At 39.2% G+C, this 22,500-nt stretch overlaps 1 protein-coding gene across 2 annotated transcripts in view; it reads left to right on the top strand.

The window, feature by feature from the left end:
* Positions 1-22,500, top strand: part of pacs1 (phosphofurin acidic cluster sorting protein 1) — a 55,223-nt gene that overhangs the window by 19,088 nt on the left and 13,635 nt on the right. The window contains exons 2-13 of one of the 2 annotated variants that reach the window (XM_079865733.1): positions 9,034-9,121; positions 10,550-10,639; positions 10,723-10,848; positions 12,711-12,855; positions 13,668-13,756; positions 14,296-14,373; positions 14,671-14,730; positions 14,977-15,137; positions 17,653-17,746; positions 19,388-19,471; positions 19,769-19,890; positions 22,125-22,254. In XM_079865733.1, coding sequence (XP_079721859.1) covers positions 9,034-9,121; positions 10,550-10,639; positions 10,723-10,848; positions 12,711-12,855; positions 13,668-13,756; positions 14,296-14,373; positions 14,671-14,730; positions 14,977-15,137; positions 17,653-17,746; positions 19,388-19,471; positions 19,769-19,890; positions 22,125-22,254 — 1,267 coding nt within the window. The remainder of the gene's footprint in view (positions 1-9,033; positions 9,122-10,549; positions 10,640-10,722; positions 10,849-12,710; positions 12,856-13,667; positions 13,757-14,295; positions 14,374-14,670; positions 14,731-14,976; positions 15,138-17,652; positions 17,747-19,387; positions 19,472-19,768; positions 19,891-22,124; positions 22,255-22,500) is intronic. The other variant, XM_079865734.1, reaches the window with a different exon arrangement.

Genomic DNA, 22,500 nt, shown 5'->3' on the forward strand with positions numbered 1-22,500 from the left:
TTATTCTTTTTAGTGAATTTATTCTTTAGAGTGTGTGTGTGTGTGTGTGTGTGTGTGTGTGTGTGTGTGTGTGTGTGTGTGTGTGTGTGTGTGTGTGTGTGTGTGTGTGTGTGTGTGTGTGTGTGTGTGTGTGTGTGAGATTGTGTGTGTGTGTGAGATTGTGTGTGTGTGTGTGTGTGTGTGTGTGTGTGAGAGATTGTGTGTGAGAGATTGTGTGTGTGTGTGTGTGAGTGTGTGTGTGAGTGTGTGTGTGAGTGTGTGTGAGAGTGTGTGTGAGAGTGTGTGTGAGAGTGTGTGTGAGAGTGTGTGTGAGTGTGTGTGTCGGGTTTTGCCTATGTTGTTTAGACCAGCCAAAAGTCTTAGACAACTTGAAAGCTGAAATGATAAAGGTTTGTCTGGCTGTTGGATTAAGGTGTAGGATTAGAGGATAGAAACTGTCATTTGCTCAGTATCAAAATGAAAGAAGGCAATGGAAAGTCCCAGCGTGTGTGTGTGTGTGTGTTTAGCATTGGCGGTGTGTTATGGTCCTGCAGTTTCTCTGTGTCTGTGCAAGTATGTGACCTGCATACTAATCACACACTCTCACTCTGTCTGTTTCTCAAACACACACACACACACACACTTTCTCATCAGTGTGAGGCTGATGAGGATAGAGCTTTGAAATGATTCATTCATCTGTGTATTTATATTATATCTGCATGCATAACACACACACATAATAATGCTGTCAGCTCACACTTCATTTATGAGGCTTCACCTGTTTGTTCTAGATTAACTTTATGTCTGAAAGACAAATATAGTTGATTTGTGTCTCGGGGCGAAGCTTCAACTCATGACACACATACACACACACACACACACACACACACACACACACACACACACACTGTCAGATTGGTTGTCTGTAGTCTGTCCAAGCAAGCTGATTGGTCGTTTGAACGGTGGTCATTGTGGTGAATGTAGACATCTTGCAGAGACAGTTTGCTTTTTTTATATATGACATTTAAAGACCCCATGAAATCAAAATGGACAATTATTGTTTTTATGGAATATTGCAGTTTATTATAACTGATATATCTGTACACATCATTGTTTTTGTTAAATTCATGTGCCTCGTCGTAATCTTTTATCAGAATCACGCCCTCTCATGACGAGGGCGGGGCAACCTGTCAATCACATGAGATCCACCAATAGCAAACCACAACCATCCAATCAAATACCAGTGGACAAAATCAAGCCCCGCCTACATCTGTTCTTAATCAAGAAGCAGTTTCACTCGGATATACGCCACAATAGGGAAGAAAATCTATCGCAACTTCTGTTTCAAATGACTTTCATGGTCCTAAAGCAACATATTTTTCTGTAGAACACTTTCTTATTTTATTTCTATGAAACTGTGAATGAAGTGTGAATGAATATGTGTCAATGAGATTCCCTCAGCAGAAGAACGTGCGTCAATCTGAGCGTGTGACTGATGGTGTCTGTGTGTGCGTGTGTGTGAGGAGAAGGACTGAGAACAGGAAGTGAAAGACTATCAGAAGAGGATAAAAGAGAAGCGCAGAGGGAGGAGAGTCTGTTCTGTCGTCTTCGCCCTCTTCTGGTTTTTGACAGCTCTATTTCCTCCTGTAGTTATTTCCCAACATCATGACCAATCTGCAGGACGCTCGTGCTTTAAAACGGCTGTGCGATTCTCAATAGCAGCAATATGAAAGATATATCTATAATTTGGAGTTTTTGGACTGTATGTATGTATTAAATATTTATTTATAATTTTTTTAGGGATGCGCGATAAATCGGTCACCATATCGGTATCGGCCGATATATGATCATTTATAATGTTATCGTTATCAGCCCCGAAAAGAACATTTGTCCGATATATTAAAGCCGATAAATAAATAATATTTTTCTTCTGCTGAGACGCTTCAGATGCGCACTGTTCACAATTATGGTTTTAAATGGCTTGAAATATGATTGAAATCACTTCAAAAAAGGAAAATACAGTTCAGTGCAACATGAACATGAGTCTGTCATATAGACTACATAAAATTATCATGAGAATATTAGTATAATTGTGTGCTTGAGACATGGATTTAAATGGTGAGACTTTTGTTTTTGTAATCAGGCTTTCAAAAATTATATAAAAATGTGGATTTCGATTTATCGGCCAATATATCGGTTATCGGCTTTCAAATATAAAGAATTATCGGTTATCGGTTAATGTTCATATCTGTGCATCCCTAATTTTTTAAAATATGTATTATTTTTTATATTCACTATTTTTTACATATTTGTTTACAGTTTTTAAAATATTTTTGGAAAAATATTTATTTATTTATTTGTAAAATATTATTTATCTGGTGCATACCCAATAAAGTGCCATGATTTATGTAGTTAAAAATGATGCAAAGTAGAATTTAACTACTTATAGTTTATAAAATTATTGATTTTATAATTGTAATAGTAATATTATAATATTATTTATCTGACACACAATACAACAACTTGATTTCTATAGTTGACAGTGATACATGGAAGCATTTAAGAAAATATATTTTATAATAAAGTTAACACTTTACAAAAAGGTTCATTAGCTAACATTTGTTACACAGTATTTATTAATGTTTGTTCAATCAGCTGTTAATTGTTTGTTCATGTTAGTTCACAGTGCATTAACTAATGTTAACAGATACAACCTTTGATTTTAATAATGTGTTAGTAAATGTTGAAATTAATATGAACTAAGATTAATAAATGCTGAAGAAGTATAGTTCATGACATGTTAACTAAGGTGATCCTTATTGTAAAGTGTTGCCAGTAAATTATTATATTAAATATTATTAAATAATGTTTGGTTATGGCATCATTTGACTCTAGTAAAGTTGCATATGTGCAGTAAAATATGACACAAGCTGTGAAGTGTTCCTCTGTAGTTTGTGACTGGAAACTGAGCTTCTGTCACGCTGTTAGTAGAGTTGCTAGTTTTAGATAGTTGCTGTTGCTAATGCTAACACACACACACACACACATTCACGCGCTGTACTTTATTTGTCGCCTCACCGGGACCACATGGGGATCGATCCGGGTGTTGTGTGTTCCGGGTGTTTTCACAATAACGTTAGAATTTTCCCAGGGTGCCGTTTGATGTCGGGAAGCGTTTGTGGAAACGAGAGTTGATGGCAGATATTTCCCAGAGTTCAGGATGTGAGTGGGAGTGTGTGCGCGGCTGGTCGAGGGTTAAACGCTGCGCTGGAGGCGTGTGTGTGTGTATGGAGAGCTGTTGATGATGTGTTTTGGATGAAAGGCACGGCTGATTCCGGCTCTCCGAGGGAAAAGAGCTGTTTGGATCAGCCAGAACTTCCCAAAGCTTCAGACATCTGCGTCTGGCTGATTCATGGATTGGGCTTCGTCCAGCTCCGCCTCAGTGTGTTTGCTTTGAGTGTGTTTAATTGTGTCTGAATGGAGCCAGAGAAACACGAGCATCTATTACTTCAGTGCGCTGTAATGCGACTGTAATGTGAAAGCACACACTGGCACTGGAACAGCTCCTGATCCGCAGAACTGTGTGTTTATCATCTCGTCCGCTGGTTATCTGAGTGTCTGGGTGATTACTCTGTGTTAAAGAAGCCTGTGTAATTACACTGATTTCAGGTCACGTCCATTACACAAACTAATCATTATTAGATTGTTAGCAAACACACTGAAGAGAGAACAGCATGATAAAACCCTGTCTGAGGTATGTAATACTATGCATGTATGTGTGTGTGTATGTGTCCCTGGAACACAAAACCAGTCACATGTCGCACGGGTATATTTGGCAATAGCCAACAATGCATTGTATGGGTCAAAATGATCGATTTTTCTTTTATGCCAAAATCATTAGGATATTTAGTAAAGATCATGTTCCATGAAGATATTTAGTAAATTTCCTTCCATAAATATATAAAATAATTATTTTTGTGAGTGAGTGCAGCAAAATTGTGAACATAAATGGAAACCTTTAAAGGAGATTTTCTCAATGTTTCGATTTTTTTCGCACCTTCAGATTCCAGAATTTCAATAGTTGTATATCCTAACAAAACATACATCAATGGAAAGCATATTTATTCAGCTTTCAGATTATGTATACATCTCAATTTCAAAAAATTGACCCTTGTGACTGGTTTTGTGGTCCAGGGTCACATGTATATATGTATGTGTGTGTGTATATATATATATATGGACTATATACAAGCATAATACAGCAAAATAAAGGGAATAAAGTGAGTCTCGATGGGATGAGGAAAGGAACGTGTGTGTGACAGTGTGTGTGTGTGTGTTGAAGGAAGACAGGTACTCGAGAGACGCTGGGAATGAAAACATGGACAGATGTGAGGCAACAAAGAGCCAATCACCTTCCAGGATCAGTGTTTGTGCTGAAGGTCATGGAAAATCAGTCATGTAACGAGAGGCGCTGGGTGTGTGTGTGTGTGTGTGTACATTATAAAGTGTCCTCTTTGACAAGGTCAGATGTGTGTCTGTGTGTGAGAAGAATATGTTAAGGAGCTTCATTAGATCTCATTTATAGACAGACGACCATTAGAATGACATTCAGTGAGTTTCTATTTTATCAATCTATCTATCCATCAAACTGTCTGTCTGCCTGTGACTATTTATTACTGATTTATTGATTATGGAATTATTTATTTACTTTTTACTGACTTATTTATTACTCTATTATTTATTTATGCATATTTTCTCCTCCTAAAACCAGTCCAGGCTTTTGGAGAGCTGCGCAGCTCCAGTTTTGTATCATTGAAGTATTTTTGTGAGCCTGTAAACAAAGTACAAGCTTCACCTCATTTGTTCCTCTGAAGCCTCCGGTGAGCTTTCAGCTGTCGACCGCTGTCCTGTTCCTTTAATATCTCATGACAGCGAGTAAAAGCGTCCCACAGTCCTGTAAAGCTCTTTCTTCATAGATCTGAGGACCGACCCAGACAGTGATCAGATCTCCTCTCCACACCTGTGTGTGAAACTGTTCCCAAACTAATCAAAGCCGCACACACACACACACACACACACTCAGAGAAGAGGCGCTCGCGTCGCACGGGCAGCTGTGTGTGATTGATGACGTGTGTTTTCTGTAGCTGAAGGGTCACTGTAGTGTTACGGGCCGAGGCTTTGACCTGTGTGTGTGTGTGTGAGACAGCTGACGCTTCAGTGACGAGACGACGTACACACTAACAGAACATTCACACACTAGCGCTCGAAAGTTTGAGGTCAGCAACATTTTTTTGTAAGAAATGAATACTTTTATTCAGCAGGGAGGCATTAAATGTGTCAAAGACATTCATAATGTTACAAAAGATTTCAATTTCAAATAAATGCTTTTTATGTTCATCACAGAGTACAAAGAAAAAAAAGTTGAAGCAGCACCACTGGGTTTTTTTTAACATTGATAATAATCATAAATGTTTCTTGAGCATCAAATCATCATATTAGAGTGATTTCTGAAGGATCACGTGACACTGAAGACTGGAGTAATGATGCTGAAAATCCAGCTTTGATCACAGGATATAAATTACATTTTACTATATATTCACATAGAAAACAGTTATTTTAAATTGTAAAAATATTTCACAATATTACTGTATTTTTGATAGCCTTGATGAGCAGAAAACACCTTTTTTTTACTTTTTAACTGACCTCATGTACATGGTGTATTTATAGAATACCGTTTATCAATGATTTATGTATGTACTTACATTTATTTATGTTTTACTGACTTATTTATACATATTTTTATTATATTTTTTATTTTTAAATCACATCAGTAATACAACGGCCACTGGCTATTGCATGCGAGTAAGTGTTTTGAAAACATTATCCATATAAAACCATAATTTACCGATAAAGCATTATGAAATCATTTACTTGCGGTTTGTGATGCAGTTGCTGTCAGATTCAGTACAGTCGCTGATTCATCTTTCATCAAAAGTCTAACTTTCCATTACACTGTGCCTCGTTTACAAAACAAAATGCTCTGAACAAACATATAGTCGTGATGTATAACTATTGGTCGATGTCTTGCTCTGGAGGCGGGCATATGCAAATGTATTTGCCCATGTGACGTCACAGGTCACCCAATATCAAAACAAGCTGTTTTTGGAGCTTGATTAAATAAATGCTTAGTTTATTACAAGGATGATGTTTTTAGCTATGAAACTTGCAGGATGTTTTAATGGTATAAACACTTCTTATATGCCAAAAGATCAAGGCAGGTTTGATTTCTCATGACCCCTTTAAATCTAAAAAATGGCAATATATGTGTTAGGAATGTTTTTGTTTAAGGTCATGTTCTAATTATAGTGTTTATCTTCATTTAAGAGGTGCATTAGAAGTGTGAAACACTGTAATCTAGATGATTTTGAGAGAAGATCAGCTGTGTTTATATGTTTATTGGATTTTAATAAACGTATGGTAGCAGTAGCCGTCCATCGAGACTTTATGAACCGGTTTATTACTGTAATAACCTGATTTATTGAAGATAAACTCGTGTGGCGTCCCACACACACACACACACACTCTAAAGCGGTTAGGTTAATTTATTATTAATCAAAGAAACGAGCTCGAATGTTCAGTGTGGTTCACGTGTGTGAGGTTTAGGTGTGTTGTGCTGAAACACACGTCCACCTGCTGCATGTTTCATGTTGAGTGTCTTTATTTAGCGTATTTAATGTGTTTTTATTGAGTGTATTTAATGTGGAGCTTGCGGCTAAGAGTTTGTCTCGTTGATCATTGTTTCGGAAACGGACGTGTCTTCAATTCCCCGCTGATGTCGGTGTTTAATATTAATTTAGTTTGCTGTGCTCGTGTTCCTGCTCAGGCACGCCATACTAAAAGCCCTGTTCGCTTTCTGTGCGTGTGTAACATTCATTCAGCCGCAGCGTTTCTGTCCAAGAGTTCAAAGATCCTGATGAGAAACGAGCTTCAGTTTCTAGTCGTCCGTGACTCTTGAACTCGTGACGTCGAATGAAGGCTGTGATTCAACCCTCATGAACACTGAGGTTTTCTCAGTTGCAGTGTTGTTGTTGTTTTGTTTTTTTGCAACGTAGCCTACATTTCACAGTGAATAATTGTGACTTTGCTGTTAAGCACTAATGTCACAATATTTCGCTTCCGTTGCACAGTGACCGGAGGCTGGTGAATGTTAGACCCGAGTGTGTGCTGAAGTCAGTGTTTAGGAGTGACCGACTTAAAGGGGTGGTATAATGCCCTTTTCACAAGGTGTAAAATATGTCTTAGATGTCCCCAGAGTGTGTATGTGAAGTTTTAGCTCAAAATACCCCACAGATATTTTTTATAGCATGTTAAAATTGTCACTTTTTGAGGGTGAGCAAAAACACATCGTTTTGTGTCTGTCCCTTTAAATGCAAATGAGCTGCTGCTCCCGGCACAGGGGGCGGAGTTTCAAGAGCTCGTGTCCTTTTACCGCACACAGACATGTACTGAACATTTCAAAAACTTTTAGCCTTTTATGTTCAAACCGGAGTCAGACAATGATGGAGAGACTCAAGAAGTGACAACATGTAGAAGCAACAGGACGTTTCTGAATGGTTAGTTGATGAATTTATGTTGCTTATGTGTAGTTATCTTCTCGTCATTGATTAGCATATTCTGTCACGATAATCTATAAATCGCGTTCACGGGGGCGGGGTTTATGTAAATTTTAGGATTGGTGATGTCACCAACCCGGGAGGAATGTCGTATAGTCCTGTCGTGTACTCGCAATTGCGAGTTTATATCTCACAACAATTCTGAGAAAAGTTGTCATAGTTGTGAGATAAAAACTCGCAATTGCGAAGAAAAAAAGTCAGAATTACGAGTTTATTTCTCGCTATTCTGACTTTATAACACGCAATTCCAAAAAATTAAATCAGAATTGCGAGATGTAAACTCGCAATTGAATCGCAATTATCTTTTTAATTGTTTTATTCTGTGGCAGAAACGAGCTTCCATACAGAATAAAGAGGCGGGGCCTGGTTGAAATAGTTAGTAGTGTGTTGAAACTGGCGGTTATGATAAGGGGCGTGGCATTTCCCAAACACACTCGAAGCGCTTGACCAATCACAACACACTGCTCCAGCCGACCAATTAGAGCACAGTGTGCTTTTCAGAAGGAGGGGCTTCATAGAGACAGGAACTAAACAGAGCGTTACTGACAGACTGGGAAGAGAGGAGCTGCAACAGTGGAGAATATGGGGAAAATAATGTGTTTTGAACATTCAAGCATGAAAAACTACTCTAATAGAGCTCAGAAACAACATGAAGATTTTGTAAAAGGGCATAACAGGGCTCTTTTAAATGAAGCATTTGATCAAAAATGGCATTCAAGAAGCTACAGATTCAAGTAGCTGTATTAGCATGGTAAACATTAAACATAAATGTTTTATATTAATAAACCACCTCGATTAATTTCTTTTATCATTTTCACTCTGCTGATATTGTCTGTCTTTCCTCTGAGGATGGTGTCTAACCTGTTTTTGTTTATTTTTATTTCTATACTTCCATTTTACACTGAGAGACTGAGGGTGTGTGTAGATGGAAGAATTTAAACGAACGCCTTTGATGATTGATATGAAAGGAAATGGTGTATTGAATGCTGACGTGTGAAAATGCACGTCGCCCACCTGAGGTTGTGTATGTGTGTGTGTGTGTGTCTGATGATTGTCGTCGGGTCAATATCGGTTTTAGGTTGTTATTGATCTGTATGGCAGCAGCTCTTGTCGGAAGAGCCTCTATTTCAGGAGTCACTGTAAATGATTCCCTTCGCTAACCTTCCCTGACCCTCCGAAACGAGACGAGAATAACACACGCGTTCATATCTGTCACAATAAAGCTGTGCTCCACCACACGACACAACTAGATCAGGCCCATTGTAGTTGATCGATACTGATTCACTTTTTCACAGTCTCTCTTGTACGTTTGCCGCCGTTTCATTTGCCACCCAATATTGTGATACATTATTGAATTGTGGAGTGACTTGTGTGTCCGCAGGCTCTTCAATCTGACTCTGAAGAAGCTGGTCATGCTGAAGGAGCTGGATAAAGATCTGACGTCTGTGGTCATCGCTGTCAAACTCCAGGTGCTTTACTCGTTCTGCTCAAATTCAACATCACACTTAAACTGACCCTGTTTACTTAGAGTGTGTTCACACTTGGCATGTTTGGTTGGATTAAACCTAACCCTTGTGTGATTGCTCTGTTACTGTGGTTCATTTGAATAAGTGTGAACGCTGCTGTCTGAACCAAACGAAAAGAGGAGTCTCGATCCGCTTCCAAACTGAAACATGAACACAACACGGACCAAAGACATCTAAACAAACCAAAAACAGGATGTGATGTCACAAGATGCGACCATAAAATGACAGAACGCTCGAGCACACCTGTTTATTCTCGTAGTAGTCGTTTTTCTCAGTTAGGGACAGGCATCAGAACCGTGTCTCCTCACAGCAGATCTTCATTTGTGTGACGGAGGGATTCCTGTCGCTGTTTTGACTCCGTTACACATTTTATAAGCTCTTCGTGAGTTCTCAGCTGGTCAAAACACCATCATATGTAGCTACGCACATACAACGAGCACTTTTTAGCCCAGAGCACAGCGTTGTTTTGGATGTTCGGAAGTTCTGCTGCAAAATATATATAATAAAAGCCGACCAATCAGGTTGTGAAAATAAATATCCGTGTGCCTTTAGGTTCGGTGTTAAAATGCCAATGTGAATGTTAAGCGGATTAGGACTAAATGTATATACACCCTAAAACTCACTTTCCTGGCCTTATTGTGAACGATTCGTGCACGTCTGAAACAACCGCAAATAATATTAGCCAACCATAACACAGCCCACTTTTTATGATCCAATCAAATCCTGATTGGTGAACTCAAGCCCCGCCCACATTCTCACCCACTGCACATTCTGTTGAAGTCAAAAATGCTGCATTATGTTTTTTTTATGTTTTTATTCTCTGTCACTTTTATCGAGTACCTTTTACACCACCGTTCAAACGTTTAGGGTCAGTAAAATATATATATTTTTTGAAAGAAATTAATGCTTTTAAAGATGCATTAAATTAATCAAAAGTGACAGTTCAGTATCTGATCTGAACTTTCTGTTCATCAAAGAATCCTGAAATGTACACAAAAATATTAAACTGTTGTCATCATTGATAATAATCATAAATGTTTCTTGAGCATCAAATCATCATATTATTATGATTTCTGAAGGATCATGTGACACTGAAGACCGGAGTAAAGATGCTGAAAATTCAGCTTTGATCACAGGAATAAATTTAATTTGACAACATATTCACATAGAAAACAGCTATTGTAAATTGTAATAATATTTCACAATTTTACTGCTTTTACTGTATTTTTTCTTTTGAACAATAGCGTAAATACCCAACAGAGGTTTTATTTTTTAAAGGTTTACGTTTTCTGCTCTCTCATTTCGATCTTAAAGACCCAACACTCCCCTCCGTCTAATGATGTTCACCATCTGTCCTCTCTTCTCCCTCAGGGCTCAAAGCGAATCCTTCGTTCCAATGAAATCCTGTTGCCATCGAGCGGCCAGACGGAAACAGACCTGCAGCTCACCTTCTCCTTACAGGTGTGTGTGTGTGTGAACACAAGATCTCTCTCTGACAGAATCACGTCCAGAAGGCCTAAATCAAACACTCTTCCTCTCCTCAGTATCCTCACTTCCTGAAGCGAGACGCCAACAAGCTTCAGATCATGTTGCAGAGGAGGAAGAGGTACAAGAACCGAACCATCCTGGGCTACAAGACGCTGGCGCTCGGCCTCATCAACATGGCGGAGGTTAGAGCTGGGCGGTATACCGGTTCATACCGAATACCGGTGTTTATTTTTATTATGATATGAATTTTGAATATACTGCAATACCGGTGTCGCTTAAACATTGGGAACGCAGCACGACACTGTTTGAGAGGGTCTTTTCACTGTTGCACTTTGATGATACACAGCTGTGTGTGTTACTAAAGTGTGACGGTGAAGATGGATAGGTTCAACTGATAGCTGTCAAATTATATTACAGTGTTTCCCACACATTGGTTCACATTATTACATGGCTTGGTTGAATTCTAATGTAGAATGCGGTGTGTTATTTCTTGATAACAGACGCTGCTAAGTATAACACACCATTGCCATGAAAAACAGAGCGTTGCTATGGACGCAGGATTCTAACCGTAGAGACGGACCAAACTATTTTCTTTAGAAGAAGCAATACAATCGTTTTGAAATCAATAAACTCCTTTTTAAATCAATATTTTGTGTCAAATTATTGATTTATTTGGTAGGTAGCCATGTAATAAGCGGGATAATGTAGAACGAAGCGGTTGTTATAGATCAGGGGTGCCCAATCCTGCTCCTGCCGATCGACTGTCCTGCACAGTTCATCTCCAACCCTAATCAAACACACCTGAAGCAACCAATTAAGGTCTTCAGGATCATTGAAAATGAAAGGCAGGTGTGTTTGATTGGGGTTGGAGATGAACTGTGCAGGACAGGCGATCGGCAGGAGCAGGGTTGGGCACTCCTGTTATAGATGATCAGCCTGTCGGGGTTGTATTCGCTATAACAACCACCTCGCTCTACATGATCCCTTACATATCAACACTGGCCGCCACAAATGGATTTTCCAAAAGGCTTTGACATTGTTGAATAAACATGAGCACTGCACGTTTCAAAGTCAAAACGCGGCGCAGGTGTTTTTATATGAATGTGAGTCTGACTGTCTTTAGAAAAATTTCTATGTTATTTTCATTTAATCTTTCTTTCCTGATGAAGCAGCGTTTATGAGCGCTGCGCTGCTTTGTGTTCAGCCGTTACCGGGGAAACCGTTTTGTGTTCAGCCGTTACCAGGGGAAACCGCTTTGTGTTCAGTCGTTACCGGGGGAAACCGCTTTGTGTTGAGCCGTTACCGGGGAAACCGCTTTGTGTTTAGCCGTTACCGGGGAAACCGATTTGTGTTCAGCCGTTACCGGGGAAACCGTTTTGTGTACAGCCATTACTGGGGAAACCGCTTTGTGTTCAGTCGTTACCGGGGAAATCGATTTGTGTACAGCCGTTACTGGGGAAACCGCTTTGTGTTCAGTCGTTACCGGGGAAATTGCTTTGTGTACAGCCGTTACCAGAGAAACCGCTTTGTGTACATACTTTACCGGGGAAACCGTTTTGTCTTCAGCCGTTACCGGGGAAACCGATTTGTGTACAGCTGTTACCGGGGAAACCGATTTGTGTTCAGCCGTTTCCGGGGAAACCAATTTGTGTACAGCTGTTACCGGGGAAACCGCTTTGTGTTAGCCGTTACTGGGGAAGCCGCTGTTTCTGCCGCTCCTAAAGCGCCTCCTGCTGGCAGCTCTTTGTAAACCGCCTTGCAAACCTGTATTAATACTAGTGTGAAATATTTCTACAATATTCACTCATGACAGTAAAATAGGGTGGTCTAAGTCAATCTACTGCAGTATTTCCTCTCTCAATCAGTAGAAAATGTGGTTAACACCCAATCATGCTTAAAAAAAAAAAAAAAAAAAAATACCGTCATATACCGTGAAACCGGTATAATTTTGACAAATACCGTGATATAAATGTTTTTCTATAAGCACTAGCTGAGGTGAAGCTGTGATCTGTGTTTGCTCATGGATGTCTTCGGGTGTGGTCAGGTGATGCAGCACCCCACGGAGGGCGCTCAGGTTCTGGGTTTGCACAGTCAGCTGAAGGAGGTGTCCGTCCCGGTGGCCGAGATCAGAGTTTACTCTCTGTCCAGTCAGCCCATCGACCACGAGGGACCCAAAGCCAAGATGAACGGTGAGAGACCAGTCCACTGGGTTGGTGTAGCGATTGACCAATCACAGGGTTCCTATGAGGTGTAGCGATTGACCAATCACAGGGTTCCTATGAGGTGTAGCGATTGACCAATCACAGGGTTCCTATGAGGTGTAGCGAATGACCAATCACAGGGTTCCTATGAGGTGTACCGAATGACCAATCACAGGGTTCCTATGAGGTGTAGCGATTGACCAATCACAGGGTTCCTACGAGGTGCCTAAAGTGCTTGGAGTCCTGGAAAAACCCTTGAAAACAGCCATATTTATGAAGAAGTACAACCCCATTTCCAGAAAAGCTGGGACAAAGTTTTTTTTTTAACGCAATAAAATCAAAAATCTGTGATTTGTTAATTCTCTTGAACCTTTATTTAACTTACAAATGTACAAAGAGAATATTCGTACACATTGCTTAAAGTGCTTGAATTTGACTTTTTTGATGTGCCCTTTAAAGGTGCAGATATTACAATATGCAGATTTAAATAGCCTATATCAAAGCTGATTGAACACAGATGAGAATATAGCTTCAGAATAAATTATATTTACAACACACACACACACACACACAAAGAATTCCGGACAAGCCAGTTTTTTACTCGGACAAGTGAATGACAGATTTACTTGTCTGAAGGACAAGGCAAAATGTTGAGCCCTGGACTGTACATCTCATTTACTGTATTCTTCTCTCTCTCTCTCTCTCTCTCTCTCTCTCTCTCTCTCTCTCTCTCTCTCTCTCTCTCTCTCTCTCTCTCTCTCTCTCTCTCACACACACACTCCTCTCTCTTGTTTTCTCAGATCGTTCTCCTGATATTGATAACTACTCCGAGGAAGAGGAGGAGAGTTACTCGTCTGAGCAGGAGGGCAGCGACGATCCCGTACATCATGTAGGTCAACTGTGTGTGTGTGTGTGTATGTGATCAAGTAACACGTTTTTAATAAATCAATTAATTTTGGATGACATTTCTTTTACATTTTAATAAATTCATACATTTTTAATAAATTAATAAAAAATTAATATTTTTAATAAAATAAAGTATTTTTAATAAATTATTTTTAAATCAATATTTTTAAATAAAATGTCCGTGTCTGTGGCATATTTATTTATTTATTTTTTTATTTTTTATTTTTTTTTACTAATAATGCTCCTTTATTCCCTAATATGTTGAATACATTTTTGTGTTTTGACATTTCTGTAGACTAATAATAAAAAATAAAACAATCAGAACAGTCACATAATTTTCAGATAGCTTTATAAAAATAAATATTTGCTTCAAAAGCATTCTGGAAAATGTGTGTGTGTGTGTGTGTGTGTGTGTGTGTGTGTGTGTCTGTATGTGTGTCTGTCTGTGTGTGTGCATGTGAGTGAGTGTATATATAGGTGTGTATATGTGTGTGTGTTTAATGGATTGTGTGTGTGTTTCAGTATCTAGATGATGAAGAGGACGAGGTGAGGAAGAAGAAACCCAGACGCAAACTTACTTCCAACGCCTCCATCACGAGAGTAAGACACTAACACACACACACACACTCATACTGCATCTCTGTACTGATGAATATGAACGACCGCAGTGAGCTCCGGTTAACACACAACATTACTATTAAAGAGGAGACTTTTGTAGCTTTTCATCTTTTTTTTATTTTTATTTTTTTATTTTTTTTTATATAAAGTAATAAAGAAAACCATCTGTTTTATGTCCTGGTGACATTCAGAGAGTAAATGACTGCATTTCCATGAAATACTCAGTTTTTCTTCATAACTACATGCACAGATATTTAATTCCTGTTTTTATTTCTCCAGCAACCCAACATCAAGCAGAAGTTTGTGGCGCTGCTGAAGAGGTTTAAGGTGTCAGATGAGGTAACGTCTCGTTCCTTCGGCTCCGTTAAACCCTGCTGAAATATGACTGATCTGACCTCTGACCTTTATCATTTCCTTTCGTACTCGCCCGCTGTCAGCCGCACTTCTGGCTTTCAGTCCAACACCTTCATTCTCACTTCACACTCAGAGATGAGCCTGCTGTGTCTCACCTCTCTGCTGTCAGCTGTGTATTCCTGTGTTTGAGTGTAAAGGACCTGACTGAAAGCATGGGTTGATGTTCCTCAGGTGGGTTTCGGCTTGGAGCACGTGTCCCGTGAGCAGATCCAGGAGGTGGAGGAGGACCTGGACGAACTCTACGACAGTCTGGAGATGTACAACCCCAGCGACAGCGGGCCAGAGATGGAGGAGACCGACAGCATCCTCAGCACTCCTAAACCCAAACTGAGGTACACACACACACACACACACACACACACACACACACACACACACACACACACACACACACAGAGAGAGATGGAGGAGACCGACAGCATCCTCAGCACTCCTGAACCCAAACTGAGGTACACACACACACACACACACACACACACACAGAGAGAGAGATGGAGGAGACCGACAGCATCCTCAGCACTCCTAAACCCAAACTGAGGTACACACACACACACACACACACACACACACACACACACACACACACACAGAGAGATGGAGGAAACCGACAGCATCCTCAGCACTCCTAAACCCAAACTGAGGTACACACACACACACACACACAGAGAGAGATGGAGGAGACCGACAGCATCCTCAGCACTCCTAAACCCAAACTGAGGTACACACACACACACACACACACACACACACACACACACACACACACACAGAGAGATGGAGGAAACCGACAGCATCCTCAGCACTCCTAAACCCAAACTGAGGTACACACACACACACACACACAGAGAGAGATGGAGGAGACCGACAGCATCCTCAGCACTCCTAAACCCAAACTGAGGTACACACACACACACACACACACACACACACACACACACACACACAGAGATGGAGGAAACCGACAGCATCCTCAGCACTCCTAAACCCAAACTGAGGTACACACACACACACACACACACACACACACACACACATACACACACACACACACACACACACACACCTACACACTCTGTCTCTCTCACACACACACAAACACACACACACTCTCTCTCTCTCTCTCTCTCTCTCTCTCTCTCACACACACACACACACACACACACACACACACACACTCTCTCTCTCTCTCTCTCTCTCTCTCTCTCTCTCTCTCTCTCTCTCGCGCACACACACACACTCTCTCTCAGACACACACACACACAGTCTGCGGCGCCCTCTGCTGGTGTCATCAGGTCGTCTGTCCTTGTCTCATAACCTCCAGTTTTCCATCAACCAGTTAACAACCAATCGCTGCTGTTCACTCAAACACTGCCAGGATTCAGTCAGCCAATCAGGATGAGCGTTAGTGTCAAAGCAGCCGCTTGTGTTTGTGTTTGTGTTTGTGTTTACGGACACAGCAGTGTATCTCAGTGTTCACTGACTTCCTTCTGATCCCAGGCCTCGTCCACTCTCTGCAGACGATCATGACGGATTTACTCAGGTTTTACTCAGGATGTTTGAGGAACAGAATTGAGAATTGTCGTAATTTACTCGCATGACTTTCTATCTTCCGTCAAACACAAAACAATATGTTTTGTTAGTGTTTGCCAGTGTTTGTTATTGTAAACTAAAACTATTAAAAATAATTTTGTTAATTGCATTGAAGCTTTATAAATTATAAATATTACATGAAAGAAATATGAATTAGAAATATTTCCTTAGCTGAAATAAAATAAGTTTAATTAGACAAATGACTAAAACTGAAATAAAAATAAAGCTAAATAGAAATATATTAAAAAGCGCATACCAAAATTATATAAAAATAAAGCTAATTCAAAATATTAATAAAAACTATAATAGTATATACATACTACTAAAATATCACTGGTAAATTAGGCCTGGATCTTGTTAGTAATTCTTGTTACTTATAGATTTTATACATTGATTATTTTTTTTTTCTTTTTTTTTTATAAATGCTGATAAAATGCATTTTTACTTAAACAAAATAACATTTTTATTTACATGCAAAATATTTAGACTTATGAACAGCTATTAATGTTAGCAGCTGCTAAACTAATCATGTAGCTAGTAAAGTTATTATTGAGTTACAGTATGGTTTTAGATGAAAGTATTTAAATTATTAATTTTACAAGACTAAAAATGTAGTCTTTTAAAACATTCATGACTTTACAGTGTTATTGTTAATAAAACAAACTATTGAAGTGGAAATAAATATAAATATTAGATGAAAAGCCTAAAATTACTACTGAAATAAAAGAAGTACTTCAACTACTAAAACTGAAATAAAAATAAATGAAAGCAAAAAAAATGTAAAAGAAACTAATACAAATGACAAAAGCCCATAACAAAAATGACTAAAACTAAAATGAAAACTGACAGTATAAAAATAAAGCTTATTCAACATATAAATAAACAAAATGAACAAGGGGAGCGTTTGATGTCTGCTATATTCTAGATCTCTTTTTTCTATTCGCACTTTCAAGGCTGTTGCCCACTGAGAGAGAGATCTTCAAACAGCTGGAGTATATCTCACATTTATTGTAACTGAGAATGAAGAAGTGTTTACTGATTTATGTCTTTTATGCGCTTTGATTTTTGTGTGTCATTTAATAAAGATCACAGACAGAAGGTTTTGCGTGTAGCATTAAGAAATGAACACAGAAACGAGAGACGAGCAGCTTTGCCAGTGCTGTGTTCCTCTTTTTTATTTATGTTTTAACAAATCGTGCTCTCTCTCTCTCTCTGTGTGTGTGTGTGTGTGTGTGTGTGTGTGTGTGTGTTCTCCAGGCCGTTCTTCGAGGGTATGTCCCAGTCGAGCTCTCAGACAGAGATCGGCAGCTTGAACAGTAAAGGCAGTCTGAGTCGAGACGCCGTCAGCCCCGTGAGTAGCACACACACACAGCTTCGGTTCGCTCACACTCGCATGTAAAAAGCATGTCTCCGTATTAATCTGGAACTGAAGAAAGTATTCTAACATCAAAACATTTATAAGGTAATACGCACTAGTCTTAATGTAGTCTTCTCTCTCCCTCCGATGGCACTGAAGGGCCTTTTTGTCACTTTTGGTGCTTTTAAATCAGTTTGAATCTGTCTGATTAATCTTTCTCTGGATGAACACAATGAATTATTCATTATTCAATTTCTTTCAGTGATAAAAGGAACATTTAAACTATTAAAAAATCTTTAAAATATAAAAAATCACACCAAACTACTATTTTCATACTACATTTTATACTATATTTTTAATGTATACCATATATATTGAGTTTGACCACTGGAATTGTAGGAAAGGGGATGATTTTTTCATTTTCTGTCTATCTCTGTCATCATTTACTCAAGTTATTCCAAACCTGTATGAGTTTTATTTTTTGTTGTATTTTTTCTGTTTAACTAAAAAGAAGACATTTTGAAGAATGTTGGTAACCAGACAGTTGATGGTAGCCATTAGTTGGAAAATAAATACTATGAAAGTTCAATGGCAACCATCAACTGTTGGATCAACTTGAGAGTGAGTAAATGATGACAGAATTTTCATTTTTGGATGAACTATCCCTTTTAGAAAATTTACCAGCCATAAATATGACCGGCCATGGTAGTTATCGCACCAAAATTTTAGAAACCAGTGAAAATTCACAGTTTTCAGGTACCGAAATTGAAAAAATGTACGCTAATCAAAAGTAAAATAACACTGCACAGTCTTACCTGTATAAATTAAACATAGATTAATCCTTATTAATGTTACAAAAGTTATTCAGTGAGCAGTGAGTGTTTTTTAACATTAAAAACGCAGACAGAAGCAAAAATATTAGGCTGCTGTCACTTTAAGACCTAATGCACAGATCCAGTACACATGCGTTTAACTGTTTATGTTCATTTCAGACATAACCTTCTGTGTTTACCTGGATGCTCGCTGAGATGGGCAGTTTTTGACATGGTTTTGTGTGAATTTGTCCGTTCAAGCACAAGAAGACGTGAAAGAGAGCTCAATTTAGTATTCGTGTGCGGTCTGAGATGCGGGTTTCTGGGCGCGTGCTTCGGGTGTTTAAACTTACCATATAGTGTGTGAGTAACAAAATGAGCTCCTGTTCGCGTCTTGTTGCGCTTGAATATTTAAATTGGCAAGGCTTAAACTTCCGTGACGATATCTGTCCTGAGCGTCGGTTCATATTCATGCTCTCACAATATAAAGGTTACCGGCCAACTGGCGATTGACATTTCATACACTCGCCAACGCTGATTTTTACTGCATTTGGTGCTTGGCGAGTGTTAATTTAGGCCCTGTTTGTGAGTGTTTAGTTCAGGGGTGTCCGAAGGGCCACTGTCCTGCATAGTTTAGAGCCATCCTTAATTAACCACACCTTCCAGAAACTTCCAGGCACTTGTGCTGTAGCTGGTTGGAGCTAAACCCAGGTGTAGGCTCATCCTGGCCCTCCAGGAGTCGGATTGGACACCCTTAGTAGGTTTGTGTGTGTGTGTGTGTGTGTGTATGGTGTTTGTGATTGTAGTTCATGTGTGTGTCCAGCAGGGGGAGCAGCCGCCGTCAGATAAACTCAAACACTCACGCAGCCGTAACCTGGACGAGCCGCTGTCCGAGACCGACACGCTGGTGAGACACACAAATATAGTCTGAAGCATGCATATATTTACATTATATATGGAAAAAATCTAACTAAATGTCATTTATTTTAGAATAAAGATAGTACAAGCACACTTTTCAAGCAAAACATTTGTCAAAAAGGTGTTTATTGCACTAAAAACACCGGTTGATTCAAAGCAAAAAATCATAAATAAGTCACATTTTCACACACTGTCCTCCGCGCTCAGTGTGTATTATGCTCACTTGCCTGACTTGAATTCTTCTGGTTATTATGTTTTAATGCTCTTTTGTGTTGGATGTGTGTAGGAACTGAATGATCAGGAGTTGTTCAGTGATGTCGGCCCCTGTATAACAGTGTCTGTGGCTGAAAAACCACGTACACCCTTAAAAACCAGCAAGAACGAGATTCAGTCCATGCCGTCACCCAGGTCAGGCCACCAACACACATCTTCAGTAATACCATGCGGTGTTGGGGAGTAGCTAACGACAAGTAGCGACACTACCCACTTAAAGGGATAGTTCATTTTGAAATTAAATTTTGGTATGTTTTAGCTTACCTCAAGGGCATCCAAGATGTAGGTGTCTTTTTTTCCGCAGTAGTTTCAATTTTGATATTTTTAGGTCAAACCGTTCTTGTCTGTCAGTCATTTAATGCAGGTCTATGGTCACTGTCTCAAAGAGCATGCACAGAGTCCAAATTAAAACAATTCCCCATCGTCCAAATGAAACAATTCCCCATTGTAAGTACACATTGATGGCCTAAGACACGAAACGAGCGGTTTGTGAGAGAAAACGAACAGTATTTATATAGTTTTTACCTCTTATACACAGCCACGTCCAAGTGATCTGAGGGCGCTCGCGCATCCTGGTGTGTGACGTGTACGCAGACTGGTGCATAGATATATACACACTAGAATAGATGCCGCCTTGCCTACGGCATTCGTTCCAATGAACTGCCGTAGCCCAGGCAACATCTAGTGTATATATATCTATGCACCAGTCTGCATACACGTCACACACCAGGATGCGCGAGCGCCCTCAGATCACTTGGACGTGGCTGTGTATAAGAGTTAAAAAACGATATAAATACTGTTCGTTTTCTCACACAAACCGCTCGTTTCGTGTCTTAGGGCATCAATGTGTACTTACGATGGGGAATTGTTTAATTTGGACGATGGGGAATTGTTTAATTTGGACTCTGTGCATGCTCTTTGAGACAGTGACCATAGACCTGCATTAAATGACTGTCAGACAAGAACGGTTTGACCTAAAAATATCAAAAATTGAAACTACTGCGGAAAAAAAGACACCTACATCTTGGATGCCCTTGAGGTAAGCTAAAACATACCAAAATTTAATTTCAAAGTGAACTATCCCTTTAACTATGTTTTTCAGTAGCTTAACAGTAACTGCTTTTGAAACAGTGTAGCTTTTCCAGTAGCTAACTACTTTTTCCAACAAGTAGTGTCGTCTTCTTAATAGATCACTTACTAAAATTTTGCATTACCGCCATCTATTGTTACGCCACGCATCTTGCGGCTGTACAGTTCACTGAGAAGAGAATTATAGCCTTTTTAAATTGATGAATTAACCAGCTTTATTTCACTCTGTATCAAATGTCAATATCTGATTTAATAACAATGATGACCCACCATAGTTGAATCAGTCCCACTACAGTTTTGTAATGAACCTAAAAGATCACTAACGTTCCATTGCTTTGGCAAAGCATCTGTCAATCAAACCGAAACCGAAAGTCGCTTATCACACAGAAAAAGTGTGTGATCTGATTACATAGGTTGCGACAGGTTTAAGACTGTATTCATGCTAGCAACAATTCACAGTGAATGCTGCGAGTGTAACCTGCATTTCTGACCACTCCTGTGTTTCCAATATAAGTTGCATACATTATGTTCTTACATTGATGTTAAATCTGTTGCAGTTTTGTAGGGATGCACGATATATCGGCCACCATATCGGTATCGGCCGATATCTTTAAACTGATAAATAATGGATTAAATTTCCTTCAGCTGAAACACTTCAGATGTGCACTGATCATCATGATGCTTTTGAATTGATTGGAATCACTTCAAAAAAGGAAAATACAGTTCAGTGCAACATGTGCAGCGCAAGTCTGTCATATCGGCTTCATAAAATTATAATGAGAACGTTGTAATTGTGTGCTTGAGACTTTTATTTTTGTAATCAGTCTCTCAAAAATTATATAAAATATTGGATTTAGATTTATCAGCCAATATATCAGTTATCGGCTTTATAATATGAAGAGTGATCGGTATCGGACAGAATTTTGCACTTTGAAAATTAGTTTGAGATATATATTTGAGTATTGTTTGTATCTTTGGATAATTTACAAAAATAAAACAATCCTCTTTGAAATCGTAATTGTATTACATTATGTTGTTGTAAACCCAACGTTTAGTGTAGCTACCTACTTTTTCAGAAGATTAGCTTGAATGTATCTTAACTACTGTAACTTAAGAGTATCTTATAGCTCGTCAAACTAGTTTCAGAGTCGCTTCCCCAACAACACATGTGTTTGTAAGCGTAACCAAGCAGGATTGATCTAGACTGAAGTGCAGTTAGGCTAGGAATACAGTCAGAAAATGCATATAAATGATGGTGTGTGTGTGTGTGTGTGCTGCAGGCTGGATGAAAGAAACACACCCCGTAAGCGCTGCACTCCTGTGAAAGATCGACAGCTCTCCAAACCTCTGAGCGAACGAACCAACAGCTCCGACAGCGAGAGATCACCTGAGCTTGGACACAGCACACAGGTAGAGCGTTACATCGCATTACAGCGCATTACATTACGTTACATTACATTACATTACAGCGCATTACATTACAGCGATTAATGTATTAATGTAATTAATGTATAATTACATTACGTTACGTTACATTACGTTACGTTACGTTACATTACGTTACATTACGTTACATTACGTTACATTACGTTACATTACAGCGCATTACATTACGTTACATTACGTTACATTACGTTACATTACGTTACATTACGT

This window comes from Squalius cephalus (assembly GCF_949319135.1).
Source record: "Squalius cephalus genome assembly, chromosome: 3".
NCBI lineage: Eukaryota > Metazoa > Chordata > Actinopteri > Cypriniformes > Leuciscidae > Squalius > Squalius cephalus.